The sequence below is a fragment of the Vicugna pacos genome, chromosome 21, assembly GCF_048564905.1.
Source record: "Vicugna pacos chromosome 21, VicPac4, whole genome shotgun sequence".
In the NCBI taxonomy this organism is placed as follows: domain Eukaryota; kingdom Metazoa; phylum Chordata; class Mammalia; order Artiodactyla; family Camelidae; genus Vicugna; species Vicugna pacos.
Genome location: NC_133007.1, coordinates 20122949 through 20144014, shown reverse-complemented (window position 1 = coordinate 20144014; position 21066 = coordinate 20122949). Strand labels below are relative to the sequence as shown.

General features: G+C 38.2%; 1 protein-coding gene across 6 annotated transcripts in view; it reads left to right on the top strand.

The window, feature by feature from the left end:
- Positions 1–21066, top strand: part of UAP1 (UDP-N-acetylglucosamine pyrophosphorylase 1) — a 103021-nt gene that overhangs the window by 7162 nt on the left and 74793 nt on the right. For 3 of the 6 annotated variants that reach the window (XR_012062749.1, XM_072946228.1, XM_072946229.1), the window contains exons 3-9: positions 4675–4879; positions 6930–7105; positions 8475–8647; positions 12900–13093; positions 14209–14349; positions 15135–15323; positions 16451–16501. Coding sequence is in view for 5 of the 6 variants with exons in the window: in XM_072946228.1 (XP_072802329.1) it covers positions 4675–4879; positions 6930–7105; positions 8475–8647; positions 12900–13093; positions 14209–14349; positions 15135–15323; positions 16451–16501 (1129 nt within the window). In the remaining variant the exon portion in view is untranslated. The remainder of the gene's footprint in view (positions 1–4674; positions 4880–6929; positions 7106–8474; positions 8648–12899; positions 13094–14208; positions 14350–15134; positions 15324–16450; positions 16502–21066) is intronic. The other 3 variants (XM_072946231.1, XM_072946232.1, XM_072946230.1) reach the window with 2 other exon arrangements.

The following is a 21066-nucleotide window of genomic DNA, read 5'->3' as shown; positions in this document are numbered from 1 at the left end:
TGTTTTAGAAATTGGAAAATACTAAAAATTATAAAAGGAAAAATATAAATCTCTGCTATCTCACAAACCAGAGATAAATAATCACTAGTAATATTTTATAGTATTTTCTTACATACGCACATTGGAATTATCATTTATGTGTAATTTTTAGCCTGCTTGAGAATTTGTTATTATGAAAAATTTCAAGCATGTTTGGAAACAGATATTTGGAGACAAAAATAGTATAATGAACTCCCACATACGCATCACCTTAATGAAATAATTACCAAATTTTGCTTCACCTATCCTTCTTTTTCTTTTATTTTTCTCTCCTGTAGTATTTTAAGGTGAATCTCAAACATCATGTTACTTTTACCCTCCTAAAGTTCAGTATACATGTCTAAGTGTAAGGACGTTCTGTTACTAACCACAATACCATTGTCACACCTAATGCAGTTCCCAATAATCCTCTATATCTAACACCTGTTTAAATAGAAATTTCTCTTATTAGTCTGCTTTTTGTGCTTAATGTTTTGGGGAAATAATTAATCTATCAAATAAATAATAGTTTCACCTATAAAATGTGATTAAAAATTAAACGCTTGAAATACCCCCTTCTAACTTTCCTGAGTAGTCTTCCTCTATTTCCACTAGTTGAACAGCCTGCTTTACCCCACTCCTGGCCGTGGAGTGCTGGCGATTCAGATGGAAAGTTCTGGCAGTGCTCTGCTTCCAAAGCACCTATGCCATCCTGCTTGTTTCAGGCATGTGCCCAGGTCAGAGTACGTATGAGAGGAACTAGTCCAAGCAGGAAGCTATCCAGGAAGCAGCTGATCCGTGAGAGGCCACGACTCTCCAAGGAGAGAGATGTACCAGCCCTGGAAACAGCTTGATTTGTTTTTTTTTTTAAACCTCTGATTTTGTGTGTGTCAGGTCTTGACCTTTGTAGGAAAGTTATTAACTCTTGTGTCCTATAGTGAAAAGACAGAAAGGATGGTATAGTGGTGTACTTTTCACGATTTTTTTTTTTCATGTTTCTGCAGAAGTTTTGGGATAGACGTTAGTGAATTCCTAATTGTCATGTGGATTAAGTACTTTCTAATCACTTAACGTTTTCCAGATAGGTGTAGTGCTGCCTGAATAAAATTTATGTTATGGCAAATACAGTTTGGTATCATGTATTGTTACTGTGTAACTAAAAGGCTTACTGACTTTTATTGGCTCACTTAATTTCTAGCAGTATTTTCTCTGTCCTTACAAGACAGATACTAATTTATGTGTTAGATACTTTCAATAAATATTGCAGTTTTATTGAAATAACACAGATGAAGTGGATGAAAACTTTAGCCAGTGTACACACGGTCTGATGTTGGTAACGACAGCTGTAGCTGCGTTTGGTTCTTGAATTGCAGCTGGCTTTAATACTCCAGGGACTGCTTTCTTTCCTCTTGTTTTCCCCTCTCTGCTCGTAAGTGAAATGCATAAGCAGGAAGAAGTTAATGCAGAAACCCTTTAATCACAAATATTTACAGATGGTGTTATAATTCACTGAAATAGTTGTGGCTAGGTGGAGATGAGCTGTAAATGCAGGTCTGGCTGGAAACGTACACCTGGCAGGCATGGTGATCGGATGGGTTATCAGGTCCATAGATGGAAAGAAGAATTGGAGAAAGTGTGGCAGACAGCAGCTTAGGAAACAAACGCGTGCCATTTATTTGAATAAAGAATTAAGGCCCTACGAGCTGCTGGTTGGCAAAGCTTTAAAATGGAAAAATTTGGAAATTTGGAATGAAGTAGTAGTTTAGGAAACTGATCCATGAAAGAGAAGAGATTATATAGTGACATTTAGATAGTTAGTCAGGACCCATGGAAAGTGCTTCTTGGTGTTGGGTGGCCTTCAGGTGAGCAGGAGCTGAGACATGGAGTTGACTCTTACCTTTACAGGTAAGGCACTAAATAACTTACCTTTGGACTGAAGGTAAAAGTAGGAAGTCAGGCAGGATGACTAGAGCCACATTAACAGTAAAACAACTCAAGACACATGTGGTCTATGAAGAAAATAAATAGTATGAAAAGAACAAAGACCTCTTTGTCCAGAATATTTATCTGGGCCTCTTCGGGAATGTGCTTAGAAATATTTTTGATTCTGACACCTTTGGTGGTATGTGAGGGTCCGGACGGGCTGAAGTTATTTATCTGCCGTTCTAGAATGGTACAAACCGACCTGAGCAAACATGAGTGTACTGATAAACTTTATCTCATATAATGTGATTATAAGGTACTGTCTCAGATCTGCTGGGGTAAAATATAGCATATTGTAGATGTGCTATATTCCTTTTCTAAATTTTGAAGAGTTCTGCATTCTGAAACATATCTGACTCATGGGTTTAGCTAAGGGGTTGTGGACTGGTATTTTAAAATTATGCTCATTGGGTCAGTGACAGCAGAATTAAATTTATTTCCTAGAAACCATGGTTTCTTTGATAACTCAGGGAATAACCAAATGTAAAACAGTTTTCAGAACTGCTTTATATGTGGCTCCCTTCTCCCTTCAGATTGCTTCATCTCAGCCAGGCTTTGTTACACGGTGGTTATGGGGCTTGTTTCAGGGCCACACACAGCTGGAATGCTGTGAGAAACTCAGTGTTCGGCAACTTTTGGAGAATGTGGGCTCTTCCCAACTCGGCAGCTTTTCCATGTAGGGTGATGGTAAGATAGATGAGAAGAGGCAGCATAGCATTCTTGTGAATTCCAGGGGAAAGAGAAGAAAAGGGCGAGAAGAAAATAGGAAGGGAAGTTTGCACTCCTAAAAATTATGCTGCTGTACTCTGTCTGTTAACTGTTTAGGTGTGATAAGAGACTGCTGGAGGCAGTGTGGTGCTGGCGAAGACACCAGACTCGGATTCTAACCCTGATTCACACTTACTAGCTGTGTGACCTTGGGCAAGGCCCTTAACTCTTCTGAGCCTGTTACTGTCTAAAATGGGGGAAATTTATACCCACCTACCTCTCAGGTTACAGTTACTATTTTGGGGTCTAACATTCCAAATCTGGTGAAGTACAGTGAAATAAGAATGAAGAGAAAATTCTCAGGTAGCTAAGGTTAGCTTCATAGCAAAGGTAAAAATTGTGGAAATATCTAATACACTTAAATTTTTTTGATTGAAATAGTTGCTAGAGAGTTGCTGCATAACATCCTTGGCTATGCGTACTTACTAATGAAGATGGATTGTAGAGTCAGAACTGTCCCAGTCCTGACTCTATAATGGATCGATGTAGCATGTTTAAGTTCATGATGTGCTAGTATATTAGCTTTAGGAAAGCCTAGGGTATCAAGAACACATAAAGCACAAAGTTGGTAAATTGCACAAACCCGCATTACCTGAAAGATATAAAAAATAATAATGATTGTTACTGGCCACCACTGCCCCCCTGACTTGGCCTATAATTGTGGGTAATGGCCTGCTTCGTTCACAGAATTTCTGAGAATTTTAATGGATGTGTGAAATTCAGAAAATAGAACAAAACCCATCAACCATTGCTTTGTTTCATCTGACCTTTTACAGCTTTTCTAGCTTCCCAGAAACCCAATTTCTATGTTGCCTCTTCCCACAGGCTTCTCTGTCTTCTGGTACTGAAACTGTCCACCTTAGAGTGATGACGTATCTCTTGTTAGAAATGATATATAGCAAGGTTTTTTTTTAATCCAGATTGAGAGCCTCTGTCTTTTAATAACACTTATAGTTTTCATTTGTTTGCATTTGGGTCTTAAATCCATCTAGAATTTATTTTGATTCAGAGAATGTTTTTATTCAAGCATTATGTTTGATTATTACTTATTGCTGAATATTCAGCTAGTGAAAACTGACAGGCTTCCCAAGAGCAGAAATAAGTCAGCAACACAAAAACTCTGAGTTTCACATCCTTCTGAGCTGCAGTTGTTTGCCCACTTTAAAAAAATTATTAATTTATTAAACATTTATTAATAATTACATACAATAAAATGCACTAGTTTATGAGTTTTAAACAAATTTATAAACCCATGTAACTACCACTGCAGTCAAGACGTAACATTTCCATCATCCCGCAAAATCTCCTAATGTCCTTTTGCAGGCACATCCTCTAAGTTCATTCAGTTGAGTTGGATTTCAAACCCAGGTATCCTGACTTCAGAGCCTGACTTCCTGACCGTTGTACTACACTGCGTTCCCAGCTCAGAGTTTCTTTTCTTTACATTCCTGGATGGTAGCTTGTCTAAGTCTGTTTGCATGCTCATTGATTATTTATTGTTGATTGATTGATAGGCTGGAGGTAATTTAATACCATCATCATTCCTCCTGAAACCTAAGGATCTTCATTTATCCTGCCTTTTTCTTGACTTGTCACATCTAAAAAGTTGTCAAGTACTTGTAAAACATTTGTAACATCTCTTGGTCTTTGCCTTCCAACCTTAACAGAAAAAAGTTACTAGTTCATTAAAATATTTTATGCATTGTTTGGTATTCGGTTGGGTTATATACATTTAATTTTTTAATAAAAATATTTTTATTAAGGAGATCATCTGTGATTACATGTGGATTCCTTGTTCTTTATGCCTTACGCAGATAGGGTGACTCTCTGCAGCCTCCTTTGTATGTGCAATCCTGAAGTGCTGAATTATAAGAGGTTTTGTAATACGGGTATTTTCTTTTTTAGGACTTTTCCAGATTTCTCAGAACAAAGTGGCAGTGCTTCTTCTAGCTGGTGGGCAGGGGACGAGACTCGGTGTTGCATATCCTAAGGGAATGTATGATGTTGGTTTGCCATCCCATAAGACACTTTTCCAGATTCAAGCAGAGCGTATCCTGAAGCTTCAGCAGTTAGCTGAAAAATATCATGGCAACAAGTGCATCATTCCATGGTAAGATACATCTCATTATGTAAGAGTATCTGAACATACATTCAGAATGCAAATATACTTTATTCATAAGCAGACGTATTTCCTGTTACTGCTGATTTCCTTCGGAACTGTAATTGGTTGTATATGTTAAAAGTAATATGTATTATAGCTAGGCAGATGGTCACTCTGGCCTTAATGAGGTGTACATATCAACCTTTGCATGCCTGCCTGAGTAGGGTTGTCTCCATCTAGAAACCTCACACTGATCTGTAGCTTGTCTACATATAGGATTTCTGATTGAAAATCAATTTCTCTCTAAAATTGGAAGGCATTGCTCTCCTGTTCCAGCATTACTGTTGAAAGGTCCATTGCCATTCTGATTCCCAGTCTTTTTTTTTTTTTTTTTTTGCCTCTTGCTCTGGAAGCATTTGGGGTCTCTTCTTATCTTTAGTATCTGAAATTCCGTAATGACGTGATATGGATCTGTTTTCAGTCACTAATCTGGGCACTCAGTGGGTTCACTCACTCTAGAAACTCACATCCTTAAGTTCGGGGTTATCAAGTCCTCCTGAAATCCTACCCCCCCCCACACACACACAAATACACAAGCTGAAAGCTCCACTCATTTCTCTGATGTGGGCCTAACTTGGATTCTCAATCTCTGCTGGTATTCCGTGTCCTCAGGGCCTACCTTGGCCAGTGTTCCTCTTCTAAACACCGAGCGATTGTGGAAAGTTCTCTGTTTTTCAGAAGGTTTTGATTTATCTTTTTCTCAGAGCAGCTTTGGAAGTTAGGCTGTTTTGAGGGGGGAATCAGCTGTGTGTTTGAGATTACTCTGAGTCCTAATCTTGTTGTTTTAGCCACAGGTGACCAACAGAAGCTCTGCTGGCTTGGCTTCTCTGTCCACCTGCCTGGTCCAAGCTCAGATTCCCTTCCACTGGCCTTTACCCTAGATCAGCAGATACCCCAGGAGAAGGCAGCTGCATATCTCAGCTCTCCTTTGAAAGATTCTTGCTGTCCTTAATTTTAGTTCCAATCTGTGTTGCTTTTGTAGCTCTCAGATGCCTTTAAAAAGGCTTTTTGTAATTTCCTCAGCTTTCATAACTCTTAACAGGAGTATTGGCCAGCTGTGAACTAATGTTTTTTCCATCTTGATTCCCTTGGGGATTTTTGAGGGACATCTGTGTTCTAAGTGGCCAACATTCTACTCCCAGCTTTGGCCTCCCACTATCATGTTGGATTTTCTCCTCTCTCTTCTCACAACTCAGAATGTTTGTTCTTTTCTTACAGAGCAGTTTAGCCACTTCTTTTGTCATCTAAATCATGATGCCCAAAGTTTTTGTGCCCAAAGTTCAAAATACCCAGGATAATTTGTTAAACAGAGAGATATCTACTGAGGTGGGAAATTATATAATTTTCTTCATTTATTCATTTAACAGATATTCACTGAGTGTCTCCTTTTAGGTGCTGGGGATTTATCAGTAACCAAAACAGACCAAAGTCCCTACTTACATGTAGTTTACATTCTAGAAAGGGCAAAAGTTATTGCAGTCTCTAATTGTGGTTTTAGATAGATTGTTTTTCGCCTTTGTCACACTGGCATAGGTTAGATTTTTGTGACAACAGAGAGTATAATTACACTTTCATGATTTTAAATAAAGGGTGTGAGCGGAGCCCAGATTCCATTTCAAAATTTTAATAAAAAAACATAAGAGATGATTAAATGTATTGCATTTACCCTTTCCTCCCTATTTATTTAGGAGTTTTAAATTTAGAACACACTTTTCAGAGTTCTGAAATGTTTACTTGAGCCAGTTATGGGCTCTCTGTTACCGGAGGTATGTTTTAATATAGTTACGGATTTATTTTATGCATGAGGATTGATGAAGTTACTAGAAGAAATTCCCGTTGGGTAGCAGCTAATGCTACTTTATCCAGGAGAGGGATGAAGTGGAATGAAACAAGAAACAGTGCTCTCAAAGATTTTCTTTAGCTTAGGAAATAGACGAGACTTGTTTTGCCCTAATTCACACAACACTGTTGCTTAGAAGATCTGCTTTTCTCTCGCCAGGTATATAATGACCAGTGGCAGAACCATGGAATCGACAAAGGAATTCTTCACAAAGCACAAGTACTTTGGTTTAAAGAAAGAGAATGTCATCTTTTTTCAGCAGGGAATGCTGCCTGCGATGAGTTTTGATGGGAAAATTGTTTTGGAAGAGAAGAACAAGGTTTCTATGGCTCCAGGTTTGTAACCATGCTTATTTACTGGTGACTAGAATTGGTAGTCACATAACTCATCAAATGCTGATTTTCTCTTTAATACAGTGATTTGGATGTTAGAAAATTAATTTTTTTTTTTTTGCTATTTGGCACTGATTTTAAAAAATGGAACTGCCCATTGGTGAAATGAATATGGTTTTATGCTTTTGTTGGATATCTGCCCTTTGAGCAGCTTCAGGGTATTTATTCTCTTTACCCAGTATTTTACATACAGTAGTGTTCATAGCTACATTATTTATTGCAGTGAAAAATTGGAAATCATCTGCTGTTTAATGAATAAGAGGTTAAAGTATAGGTTACCTATAACATTATTTCTTAAACAGTATTAGAATAATTGTTTGGGGCTGTTAAGTGACAAGGAGAAATAATTTCTGTAGGTTAAATAAGAATGAGGAATACAGAGCCACACACACACTACGGTTGGGGCCACCACTTTGCACAGTTAGTGTGTGCACATTGTAGTTTGTTAATGGCAGCCCTAGGACTGAGCAGTGTGCTGCCTGTGTAGCCACATACTGTAACCCTAAGTGTGATCCTAACTATAAAAGCAGATGTGCTGACGGGTTCCTTATCTACGTGAACCTCTGCTTGGAGGAAAGGCTGAAAGAAAATAAACAATGATATTGACAGTGGTGCTCTGCAGATGGAGGCTTTTGTTTCATCGCAATTCTTTTTTTTTTGCTACTTAATTCTTTTTAGTTAATGAAAGAATTTACTATTTTTAGCTTTATTTTGTGACGTTTTCTAACTTAATCATCATTTAAGCCGTGGCTGAGTTGTTGATGGAAGAAGCACTGAAAATAGATGGGGAAAGATGAGGCTTTTACTTATGTTTAGTTTGTCGCCATAGACCTTCATATTAATCTGGCTTCTTAACACATTATTTGGTGTAAATGCTCATGTATTTTTATCTTTAAGGTGGGTGAAATTGGCAGGGTTGGGACTATAAATACAGAGCTAACTTGAATCATACAAATGTTAATAAAACTTGAAATTTATGAAATAATCATTGTCTGGTAAAGAATTTTATATTTCTCAATATATTACAGGCCAAATTTTTAAAAGGGCTGAGTTAAAAAGAAAAGTGTGTTCTTTGGGGTTGCCCCGTCCCACATTAATAATGTTATTCTCTGGATACTTAGGTTAAATTACCTTTAAAATCACTTAGTATGACTTTTGGACACCTGAGCCCTTCCTCATGGATATTCAGTTTTCTTGGCCCTGTGTTGTAAAACTGGTTTTTCAGAGATCTAAGTTTAGAAACATTAAATGATCCTTGGGTTACCCTCATAATGAGTTCTGGTGTGCTACTAACAGGCTATTTTTTCCCCAGATGGGAATGGTGGTCTTTATCGGGCTCTTGCAGCCCAGAATATTGTGGAGGATATGGAGCAAAGAGGCATTTGGAGCATTCATGTCTATTGTGTTGACAACATATTAGTAAAAGTGGCCGACCCACGGTTCATTGGATTTTGCATTCAGAAAGGAGCAGACTGTGGAGCAAAGGTAATGGTTTTCTCAACTGTAATGAGGCTTAAAGTGGTCTTTCTCTGACAGTATGTACATTCCAAGAGTCAAACTAGATTTATTAGGGTTTTTTGGATATTTTAGAAGCATTCATCTTCTAAAGTAGCTAAACTGTCCCATACCCACATTTTTTCTTAAATTGGCCACATTTGATTCTAGAAGTGATGGGGTTTGCTTAGTCTGTCACGAGCAAGAGTTCAAAATATGTGGGGATGATTTGTAAGTACCTGGAAAAGTGAATGGGCTTCACTAGACCTGGGATGGATTTATGAATATGAAATTGTTGGATGCATTAATATCAAGTTGTATTTGGTCAGATTAACCCAGTTTCTTCCTATGATAAAGTTACTGGAGTAGTAGGCAAGGGAAGTTTGGTAGAAATAGCAGATTTAGACTTCAGCGAGGGATTAACCAAATTTGATAATTTGTGAATAAGGTTGGAGGTAAGGGCAATTAGGAGATTAAATAATTGCTTAAATGATCACAGACATACTGATACTGAGACAGAGGGAGGGGGTAATGCCTTATAACGAGGCCATCTTTGGCACAATTCTTTTCAACATTTTATTTAGTTGCATGGATGATGATACAAGAGACTTGCCTTTATGACATGAAAGACCATAATAACATCTTGGAAGATTTTAAAGTATTAATGTAAATATTACTTTCCTGGAAATCTGTAAAGATATCAGTTCTCACTGAATTTAAGTATAACTATAATTCTGATCAAAGTCCCAGTGAGACTGTTTTGGGGACATCTGACCAAATGATTGTAAAGTTTAAAATAAACATGTAAAGATGGCTAGGAAAATGTTGAAGAAAGATGATGGTAAGGAGGGAGAGGGTTGAGGACAATCTGTCAGATATTGAAATGGGTTATAAGTAAAAAGTAACTAGGAGTGTAGTACTGAAACCAGAACAGAACGACAGATTAACGGAACAGATCAGTGAGAAACAAACCCACATATATATAAGAATGTACTATATACAGATATGGCATTTCAGATCAGTAGGGGGAAATGAATGGGATTACTGGCTAAAAATAAAGATGTCACCTCCAACCAAGGCTCATACCAAAATCAGTTTCTAATGGATTACAAAGTAAAAACCCATAAAGATGTTGGAAGAAAATTTAGAATAATTTTATAATATTGACATGAAGGGAAGACTTTTCTACCAAAGCCGAAACTGTATAGTCTTCTGACAAAAGCAGATTAGACTACATATAAATTTTAAATATATGGATTTAAAAAGAAAGGCTACCATAAAAGACACCATACTGTTGGTTGGAGATTGTCTATTATAAAGATGCTGCTTCTCTCAAAATTAGTCTGTAAATCTAATGCAAAGTCATAGAAGCTGAAGTCAAATTTACTAGTGCAAGTTTTGAGCGATTAAGCTGATAGACTTCATAAGATGCCTCCTGACTCTGAAAATAAAGGGTTGGTTTAGTTCATTGATTTAAGACCTCTGTCTTTTTCAGTATTCTATGAGTATCTGTGCTGTACTGTGAATAGCTACTAAATTCTAATAGAAACAGTGCATTGGATTGTAATTATGTAGTTATTCAGCTTTAAAAAACAAAACAAAATGAAACAATGTATTTCTGACTTTGTTCCACTTGGTGTCACTCTTCTTTCCAAAACAGAAATTTTACTGCTCCGAGTTTCAGAATCAATTTACATTCTAAATGATTAGAGAGTGTTGAACCTGGGAGGGACCTCAGAGATCATCCTTAAGCCCAGAAATGAGCACCCTGAGTTTTAGTATCCCGAGCACCAGGCTCAAGGTCCTTCCTGACATTGGCAGAGGCAGGATTAGCACTATGTTTCCCAACTCTTAGCTTTAGTATTGTATCACATTATAAAACCAAATTCTTTAGATTAATTATGTTTTTGCTGGCAACTCAAAAAACTTTAAATTGGTGCACTAACTTTTATGAATGTAAATACAGAGATGTAAGTGTAACCATTCTCTGTTCTCCATTACCCGTGGGTCCTCTAGGACAGATACTGTCTCAGTTTTTCTGCTTAGTTCTGTGTCTGGCATATAATGTAGTAGGAACTCAATGAACGGATAAATAAATGAAACTTCAGATGAAACTTAAATATGGCAACTGGCGTATGTTAAAAACTTAGAAATGCTAGAAACCATTTATGTAATCTGTCCTCCCACCCTTTCTCCTTTAATAAAAAAACAAGATAGTGGACTATATTTTTAACAAACATCTAAATTAGGGAATAATTCCTAGTGTGTAGTAGAATTCTTCGTAGTACTTCTTTAACAGGCTCCTGTATTGGTGAATTAAGTATGTTTTATGGAGCCTTGAGAAAAGACTGAGTCAGTGGACTGGTTTACAGAAGTACAAAGAGTAGGAAGGATTATTAATTAAAGATCATTTTGTAAAGCAGTTACAGTAGCTTTGAGGTTAAAGAGTTATTTGGAACTCAGCTTTTTAGGATTTATTTTATAGAAAATCAAGAAACCTCTTAATTTATACTATATATCTTTTCTGTGTCCTATAAACTGACTTCCAGCTTTATGCACTTTACAAATACTTTCTTTTGTAGTCTAGCCTTTTGTAGTGTTTGGAGGCTCGTAGTTGTCATAAAAGTAAACCTTTCACTGGCAGATTGACACTTGGGACATGTAAAATGTGAATATGCTTATTTTTATTTTCCATGGCTGGCCAGGAGTAGGGTTATATAGCAGTGACTGCAAAATTAACCGTGTGTGTGTGTGTGTGTGTGTGTGTGTGTGTGTGTGTGTTTTAATGGGAACGGGGGAAGTCTGCTCAGATCCCCTGTCTAGTAAGGGACCCACTGTGAAGTATTGGAAGTGAGAGGTACTGATGGCTTGATAGACTAGAATTGCAGAGTCTCATGATTGGTTGAAATCATTTTACTATATAACATTTCCCTCCAGTTTAATCCACTTGCTCGGTAGAAAGTTTCTTTTCATTGAGTACTGTACCCCTTTCAGGGTGGCAAACAGTGGGTCTACACAGCAGGCTTGCATATCCAGCGGCCCTGCCTCGCTGAGCTGCACCCAGCGTCTTTATCTCTAATTGCTGTGTAAACGAAGTGCTCAATGGTCGCTTTAGTTGTCTGGAAGAGACTGCTCCTGACTGTATTTATTTTAAGAAATAAGTTGCTGAAGAAAAGTTCTAACTTCCTTGATATAATTTCGTGTATACTTAGGGTAGAATTTTCAAACTGGGGACAGATTTTTTCAGAATACTCTGAAGCATGCTGAATTGTTAATCAAACAGGGCAAAGTGTCTTCAAGTATTTTTATTGTTTGATTCTTCTGTTGGATATTCATCTCATCTGAGGCTTGATTATTAGTGCATTACATTCAGTTCTTTCATACTTTTATTGTAAACAGTTAATTTAGGTCAAGAATATGGGACTAGTGTGGTGGGGTATCAAAATCACCTCTGAGGTTTTTTTTTAAAATTACATACTCTCTTACATTTTCCCTCTGATTTTGATTGCACACTTTTCTCTCAGCTCCCACACCAGCTTAGAGCCACTGATAGATAATCAAATCACTGGCTTTCAAACTTTTTTTTAAAGCATAGAATCTCTTACTCCAAACAAAATCTAGCATGCAAAACAGATAATTACGGACGGACTTTTCTGATTGAAGTTGGAGTGAGAGCCCTGTGACTTGCCTGCTCTAACCCCCCTGCCTCCCAGCCAAGCCCCTGAAAAACAAGGAATTTGCTGTATTCATGAATGAAAATGAAAGAAACACCATTTTCAAATGAAATAATGATTTGGGCAATATAAAATGAGAGACAAAATGCCTTCTTTTATCTTGTGAGTCCCAGAGACATTTCATTGCGTTTATTCTCAACGTAAGTGAGTGTGGTTAAGGATAAATTAAATAATAAAAATATATTTGGGGGAATGTAGGCTCCTCATTTAATATTCCTTGTCCAGTGTAATTTCTTCTGGACCTTATGTGTATAATGAAATCTCTCTGCCGCGGTTTACTTAGATGCTAAATAGGAGGGAGATAATTTGCCTCTTTCCAATTGAAAAGTAGTCTGTCAAAATAATACAAAGATGGATAGGTGATTCTCTAAAGTTAAAGATTTCTCTTGACTTAATACCTTTAAGGTAAAGTAAGTAAAACTGTAAATGTGGTCTTGGAAAATGCCAAATCTCCAGCATAGTGCCTGATTAAATTTCTTTCTCTACTCTTGTCTTTCTTTGGTGGGCAGGTGGTAGAGAAAACGAACCCTACAGAACCAGTTGGAGTGGTCTGCCGAGTAGATGGAGTGTATCAAGTGGTGGAATATAGTGAGATTTCTCTGGCAACGGCTCAGAAGCGAAGCTCAGATGGACGACTGCTGTTCAACGCGGGGAACATTGCCAACCATTTCTTCACTGTCCCATTTCTGAGAGATGTTGTCAAGTATGGGCAGGATGGGGGCTTTAAAGATTGTGTTAATCAGAAGCCAAGTCACTTGAGAAGTAGGAGGAAACTTCGGGTCCATGTCCTGCATAATCCATCTTCTTTCCTGAGGGTCACCTTTATCAGTGGCAGTTTGTGGATGAGTTGTAGTTGTGTTTAGTGAGGTGCATGCATCATCTGGTTGAAGTTTGTCATGGCCCGTTCTCCCCAGTGCGTTAACAAGTCCAAAGCAATTCTCCTCTCTTTTCTCTTCTCCCCTCTTTCCAACTGTGCTAGGTTCTGGTGAAGCAAAGAATAAGAAAGGAAACACCCTCTCTTTGCCACAGCTGGAAACCTTAAAAAAATATAGATGTCTACCCTCCATCTACTGAACAGAATTTCTGGAGGTAGATGCAGACATCTGTGTTTTTAAAAAGCTACCCACACAATTCAGTTTAGCGGGTTCTCAGACTAGCATTTAGGAACTAATGCATTTAGAAGGTGAAGAAAAAGGAAGTTGAGACCAGGATGGAAATCAGCATAGTAGTGCCAGCTAAGGATAAAATGAGAGCTGTTTTATCCCACCGGAATTTTAAGTGAAAGACATTTCAATATCTGATTCTTCACTTGACTGCTTTTTAGACATTCAAGATGACTATATCTACTTTTTAAAAAGTTACTTAGCTTTGCTTTAGAATTTCATCTCCAGTTCCAAAATGTTTCCCATTCCGCTGTGCTTATTGTAGCTGTTATTAATTCATCCATAGTAACTGCCAGTACTCACCTTTCCATCCAACCCTTGAAGGCATCTCAGCTGGGAAAGTTGGGGCTAAGAGTAGAACATTTTATAAAAGACATGGAAATTATGGGAGAGACATTGGTGTGAGCTGTGTGTGTATATTTTTTTATTGTAGAGATCATTATTTGATTTTTTCATTTTAAGAAAATGATTAGGGAAATCTATTCATATTTTATTTAAATATGTGCTGAAATTTAACAAATGGCTCTTCTCTTTGAAAATCTTAGTACTTCTTGTTGATACAAATGTTGGTGCATTTGCTTCTGAGTGTGATTATAAGATTCTTTGGCATTTTAAATTTGCAAAGTGATTGTCCTTTTTTTTCCCCCCTACTTAGTATTTATGAACCTCAGTTGCAGCACCATGTGGCTCAAAAGAAGATTCCATATGTGGATTCCCAGGGGCAGTTAATTAAGCCAGACAAACCAAATGGAATAAAGATGGAAAAATTTGTCTTTGACATCTTCCAGTTTGCAAAGTACGTTTTAAACAGCATAAGTAAGATTAAGTATGTGCCTGGAAATGTTGCTTCTTACTCTCCCGGCAGGACATTCTTTTCAGAAAACAGTAGATAGCATGTATGTCAGGTATGGCATTTTGATCGTGAGTGTATAGTCTAGAGTCATTATAATTCTCTAGTATGCAACTACCAATCCAATAGTGAAGTTTGAGTACTTTTTAAAAAATTTTTCAATTAGTTCATCATCTGACTCTCCTGAAAAATTGCTAACAGTCAGTTATTTTGGCTGAGAGACAAGGTTGAGATAGAGAATTGGCCCATTTTGTGTGTTGGATGTCTTCCTGGCTTATGAGTAAAGGTTTCAGTGCACGTGTATTTAGCTTATATGGCTCTCTATGAAAGGTCACATTGATGCTGAGATTTGTGTCTTAGAATTTAACCAGTATGAAAATGGAGAAGATTCATCTTCCCATATGCACTTCTAAATCATTCTTTTTGCCTGTTTTTTTTTTCTAGAATAGATACTAATATAATCTTTTTTGCATTAAGATTTCTAACCTTTCTGACTTAAGATGAAGTGTTTTATAGTCGGAGGTGGAAATAAATTCTCATTTTGCACAGAGGAGAGAACGCCAGCTTTATTTAGTCCAGGAATGAGCATTATTTCTTTCGGCTTTCATTTGACATTGGCCTGGGAGAGCCTGCTGCTGAAGACCAAAGCCTCAGCTGTGCAGAGAGGAGTCAGGAGCTGTGTCTGCAGTTTTATTTCATGATTAAGCAATGTTTGTTTGGCTCCACTCTAGGAAGTTTGTGGTGTATGAAGTACTGCGGGAAGATGAGTTTTCCCCGCTAAAGAACGCAGACAGTCAGAATGGGAAGGACAACCCCACGACTGCACGGCATGCTTTGCTGTCCCTCCATCATTGCTGGGTCCTCAACGCCGGGGGCCACTTCATAGATGAGAATGGCTCTCGCCTTCCAGCCATTCCCCGGTGAGTCGGCACCTTTGCTCTTTTGTGTGGCTGCTTCCTGGTCTTTTTCTCTTGGACTTCTTTCTCCTCTCTCTCTGATGTATTCCTAGATGTTTTCTAAAAAAGTGAAGTATTGATATGGGCAGTTCCTGATGTGAAGTAATGAAGGCTTTGCCCATTACAAAGAGAATAATAGTTTTACTTCCCCTTAAAGAGGAATCTTCTAAATCTTTTAGTTTTGTTTTTTTTTTTTTTTTTTTGGATACGTCTCTATCGTGTCAGTGAAATGGCTCCTACTGATGGTCAGAAGGTAATTCTTCTGGGGTGCCACATGGTTAAAGTTGTCGGCAGCCACTGTGCCGCAGGGCACAAGGATTGGTTGTTGCTGCCATGTATCTGTGGCCTCACTACAAGTGCTGTCTACGAGACCCCCTGCCCCTGTCCCCTGAGAAGGCCTGCCACCCACAGGCTGCCCACGAGACACAAGCTAGTGCTGGTCTCCGCACAGCACGCTCAGGGTGCTGAGGGAGGTGGCAGGAAGGCAAGTGCATGCCATTTAATATTCACTGATGTCAAACTTTAGAAATGTTTAGGAATTTTAGAAGTTTAAAAAAAAAGAGGATCCCTGGAGCTACTCAGATCTGAGATAAAGCACTTTTAAGCTAAATCTTGTATTTTGTGATAAAACCTTCATTGGCACCTAGAATTCCCCCTTTCTAAATCAGGCGATGTTTCTGTACTTACATAAAAACATTTTGCCATATAATTTATATTCGTAAGAGATAAGATGGCTGTCTGCATGCACGAAAGCACTCGAATGCCTTGATGAATGTTAGAACATTGGACATTGGAACTTACTGGTCCATAGCTGTGTTTTTACAAGAAGGAGCAGCGGTAAACTGTCTCACAGTCCAAGGCCATTTCAGGCTCTGTCTTGTCAACAAGCTTGCTCTGTGGCATGTCAGCTTGTCCTCATGCTTCGTCTTTGGCCATTGATTTTTTTTTTTTTACCCCCTCAGATCTCCTTTGCCAAGTTTATGATTTGCCATAAATACAAGCCTTTCCGTCAAGTATATTTTGCAGTTCCACTTCATTTTTATTGTTTGGTTTGTTTCCGTTCCCATTAATGCTTATTTATTCCCACATAGCAGTGCTCCAAATGGAAAGTCAGAGACCATCACAGCTGATGTCAATCACAAGTAAATATACCAGCCTGCCTGCAGCGCATGGTGGTGGGGCTGCGCTTCCCTCCTTACTAACTGGTGTTGTAGTTTAGTGCTCTCTGCCATTTGGTGGTCCGGGCGGGGTGGATGGTTGAAGCTTTGGTGGGTTGTACTGCTTACTTGGTGGCAGGTATCTGTCTGGATGACACTAACGCAGAATCTCAGTGCATGCTGGAAATGGGGAGCATGCTTTACTAAAGAATCTGACCATGGGTATTTGAGCCCGTGGTGGCTCAAATGAAGTGCAAGAGAAAATCTAGAGCAAGTCACAGGCCAGGGAGAACAAATCTGGAATCCCAATTTTCCCCTTTTAGCATAAGCATTAGTTAGATAAAAATAACATTCTGCAGATGTGTCTTGCTGAATTGGATATAGGCTCTCAGAATAAAGGCTAACTGCTCCTGACATATTTGATAGCTCTTAATGTGGAGAAAACTGTTCTTTTGATTTATGTTCATACTTAATAACTCCGTTTTTGGTCTCTCGGTTAATTTTAGTCAGTTATTATCCTGTGCCTAAAGAAAGTATATTTTTGTCTTAATGATAGATAATTTTTAGCTAGGAGTAGCATGTATCCTCTCTCATTATGGTACTGATAAGATTTGAAAAAGCCATTATCTTTATAGCTAAAGAGACAGCTTGATATTCTTGTTACACTTTAAAAATTATTAGGTTTAGTTTGAATTTTAAGTTTTTAAGAAAATTTGGGAAATGTGTACAGGGCAGAGGATCTGGAGGTGGGAGTTATCTCAGAAACAGAGCAGTAGAGATGTCGGTTTCATCCGTGTTTTTTTTCCCTACCGGTGCCACTCATCTTTGCCCTGGAGAGACAGGGCCCTGTGACTGTTGGTGTTTCTGGGCTGTGGCCCTGGAGACGAGGTGGACTCACGGAGCTGGCTAGTTAGTTTCTTGTCAGAGCTGTGGGTGAGGTCGCCCCTCGTGTCATGGCAGCTGGGATGCAGAGCCCTTCGTCATTTTTGGTTCCATTCATCATTTTTAATATGTGGAAGCAAGTTGCTTTTACAATTAAAGGAATAATTTTTTTGACTCTAAATTTCCTTTTCATTGAACCACAGCTTTTAATCTAAAAAGTAGAATAGTTTCTTAGTTATACAACTGAAAACAACATTCAGCTATCTCAATTAAGATACAGAGAGTTTTAAACATTTCTTAGTTCTTACTTGGATTTTTCAGTTTCATATTCCCCTGACTCCGTTTACTTCATTTTAGCCATTTGTAGAATAATTAAACTGAAATAAAAGTTTGGCCCCAAATGAGATCATGGACTTAGAAGCAATAGTTCCTGCTGGAATTCTTAGCACTAAAGGATGCCCTCATAGAGTAGAAAAAGGAAGTATTCTGTATAAAAGAGGGAAAAGACAGCTTGGAGGTACTTTTTTTTTTTTAACATTTTTTATTGATTTATAACCATTTTGCAATGTTGTGTCAAATTCCAGTGTAGAGCACAATTTTTCAGTTATGCATGAACATATGTATAGTCATTGTCACATTTTTTTCCCTCTGTGAGCTACCATAAGATCTTGTATATATTTCCCTGTGCTATACAGTACAATCTTGTTTATCTATTCTACATTTTGAAATCCCAATCTATCCCTTCCCACCCCCCGCCCCCTTGGCAACCACAAGTTTGTATTCTATGTCTATGAGTCTGTTTCTGTTTTGTATTTATGTTTTGTTTGTTTGTTTTTTATTTTAGATTCCACATATGAGCGATCTTATATGGTATTTTTCTTTCTCTTTCTGGCTTACTTCACTTAGAATGACATTCTCCAGGAGCATCCATGTTGTTGCAAATGGCATTATGTTGTTGGTTTTTATGGCTGAATAGTATTCCATTTTATAAATATACCACTTCTTCTTTATCCAGTCATCTGTTGATGGACATTTAGTCTGTTTCCATGTCTTGGCTATTGTAAATAGTGCTGCTATGAACATTGGGATGCAGGTGTCTTTTTGAAGTAGAGTTCCTTCTGGATATATGCCCAGGAGCGGGATTCCTGGGTCATATGGTAAGTCTATTCCTAGTCTTTTGAGGACTCTCCATACCGTTTTCCACCGTGGCCGCACCAAACTGCATTCCCAGCAGCAGTGTAGGAGGGTTCCCTTTTCTCCACAGCCTCTCCAGCATTTGTCATTTATGGATTTTTGAATGATGGCCATTCTGACTGGTGTGAGATGATACCTCATTGTAGTTTTGATTTGCATTTCTCTGATAATTAGTGATATTGAGCATTTTTTCATGTGCCTTTTGATCATTTGTATGTCTTCCTTGGAGAATTTCTTGTTTAGGTCTTCTGCCCATTTTTGGATTTGGTTATTTGTCTTTTTCTTACTAAGTTATATGAGCTACTTATATATTCTGGAGATCAAGCCTTTGTTGGTTTCATTTGCAAAAATTTTCTCCCATTCTGTAGCTTGGAGGTATTTTGAAAGAATGGAAGCAAGGATGCTGAGTTTTGACAAAATGACATTATTTTAATTTTTCACCCTAACATCTGCTCAACAGTGTTGGCTACCAAAAAGCTGCGGGACTGAAGAACTGGGAGACAGCACTGTGAGGGGCTTATTTCCCATCTCTTGAGGTTTTACGTTTAGTGATGGTTGCTCCTATCTTTCCTCCTCCCGGGCATCCAGCTTTGTTTATTAAAGTTGACTTTCTCAGTTTCTTGGGGCATCTTTGTGTTACTAGAAAGGAAGTTACATTTAGATCAGCTACGTGTTCCTTGGCTTCTGATCCCGGCACATCAAATCCTTCAGGGGGTCAGGTAGGACTGGGCTACATACATATTATTAGTGGAGTGGGTCTTCAATTTTGCTGTTTGATTTTACATGACTGAGCTGCTCTAGAGCATCTGGATCAGCTCTCTTGAGCTCTTTTGATAGAATCTGACAGATGTCTACATCTCTGGCTGGAGAGATAAGTGCTTCACCTTTTAATTTGTCTTTTATCTGAATTAGTCTGCTGTCCACCTCCTCTTACAGTTCATTTACTCATTCAGCCAATAAGCATCTGTAGGTCCCGCACACAGACCCACAGGTACTGTTAGTATCCCCGTCACTGCAGTAGTTTACACAAGAGAAATGTGATTTCTTAGAGCCTGCTGGAGGTCCAGGATGCACATGCATGAAAGTTAGGTAACATAATCAGGCAGCATATATTTACGTGTTAAATATGTGGTATAAATAGTAGTCACCCTAGGAGACAGGGACTTCTCAGATGTCTAATTTATTTACTTACTTTTTGTATAAATAAATGAATGAAAGTAATCAATCACTATGAAATGCAGTAGTCAAAGGAAGGGTGGGGCTTGAGTGAAATCTTGAAGGATGGGTATGATTTGGATAGTCAGAGGGACTAGAAGGTTGAGAATGACTTGGAATAAGCCAGAGTGGGTGCAGCTGGCCCGGTGTGAGTGGCAAGTAGCAGGACAAGTAGGTTGAAGTATGGTATAGAGCACCTTGAAGGCTTAGCTGAAAGGTTCTGTTCAGAGGAAGACTGAGTGTGGCTAAACTCAGAAGCCCTTGATTTTATCGACTCCACCAAAGCTTCAGACTACGTATTTGGTAAAACAAAGGAGGGCTATGGTCTGAGGCTGCAAGACACTAGATTTTTGTCTGCCCCATATCTTATTGGTAAAATTCTTAAAATGGTGAAAAACTTAGAGATCTGATGACTTCAAACATACTAAAAATACTATTGACTTTTGTATTAGAAAATTAGAAACTGAGGATTATAAGTGGCTGTAAATGTTAGAATGTGACCTAGAGGAAGCAAGTGGTGACTTCAGCCTCGCCTTCTCTAGGATACATTCTCTTTAAAAGGGGACTTTGGCGAAAGTAACAGCTAAACATCTTGAAACACTGAATAAATCATCTCAGCTAATCTAGGTTTGGGCTGTACAGTCAGACATTTCCTGGGAAATAATTTAACTCCCGTTTAGAGCAGTACTATCTAATAAGAGTCTTCTGCAGTGAAGGAAATGTTCTGTATCTGTGGTGTCCAGTTTGGTAGTCATTAGCTATTCATGGCTACTGAGCACTTGAAATGTTATTATGACTGAGGATCTGAGTTTTAAATTTTTAATTAATTTAAGAAATTTTAATTAATCTAAGTTTAAGTAACCATCTGTGGCCAGTGACCACTGTATTGGGCAGTGCAGCTTTAGAATATTTGTCATCATCAGTACCTGACACGCAAGGTTGTGGCAAGGAGTGAAATGAAATACAAAGGATGCAGAGTGTGTCTAGTGGTGAGCCTGGAGCAGTGTATGCTCCATAAATAGTCCCTTATTTATCAAATTAAAATTTGGAAGTGACCAAAAATGAGATGTACATTAGGGGGTAAGTGTGTCAATATTGGTGAAGTACTTCGAAGAGCTGCTGGTAACCACTGGGCACGTACCCCAGATACTGTCTTTTCGACCATAACGATTTTGTATTAACTTCATCCTCAGGGAATTTAGTAATCATGAGGGTAGGATCTGTTCTATTTATTTAGGAGAGTTTTGCTACCTACAGGC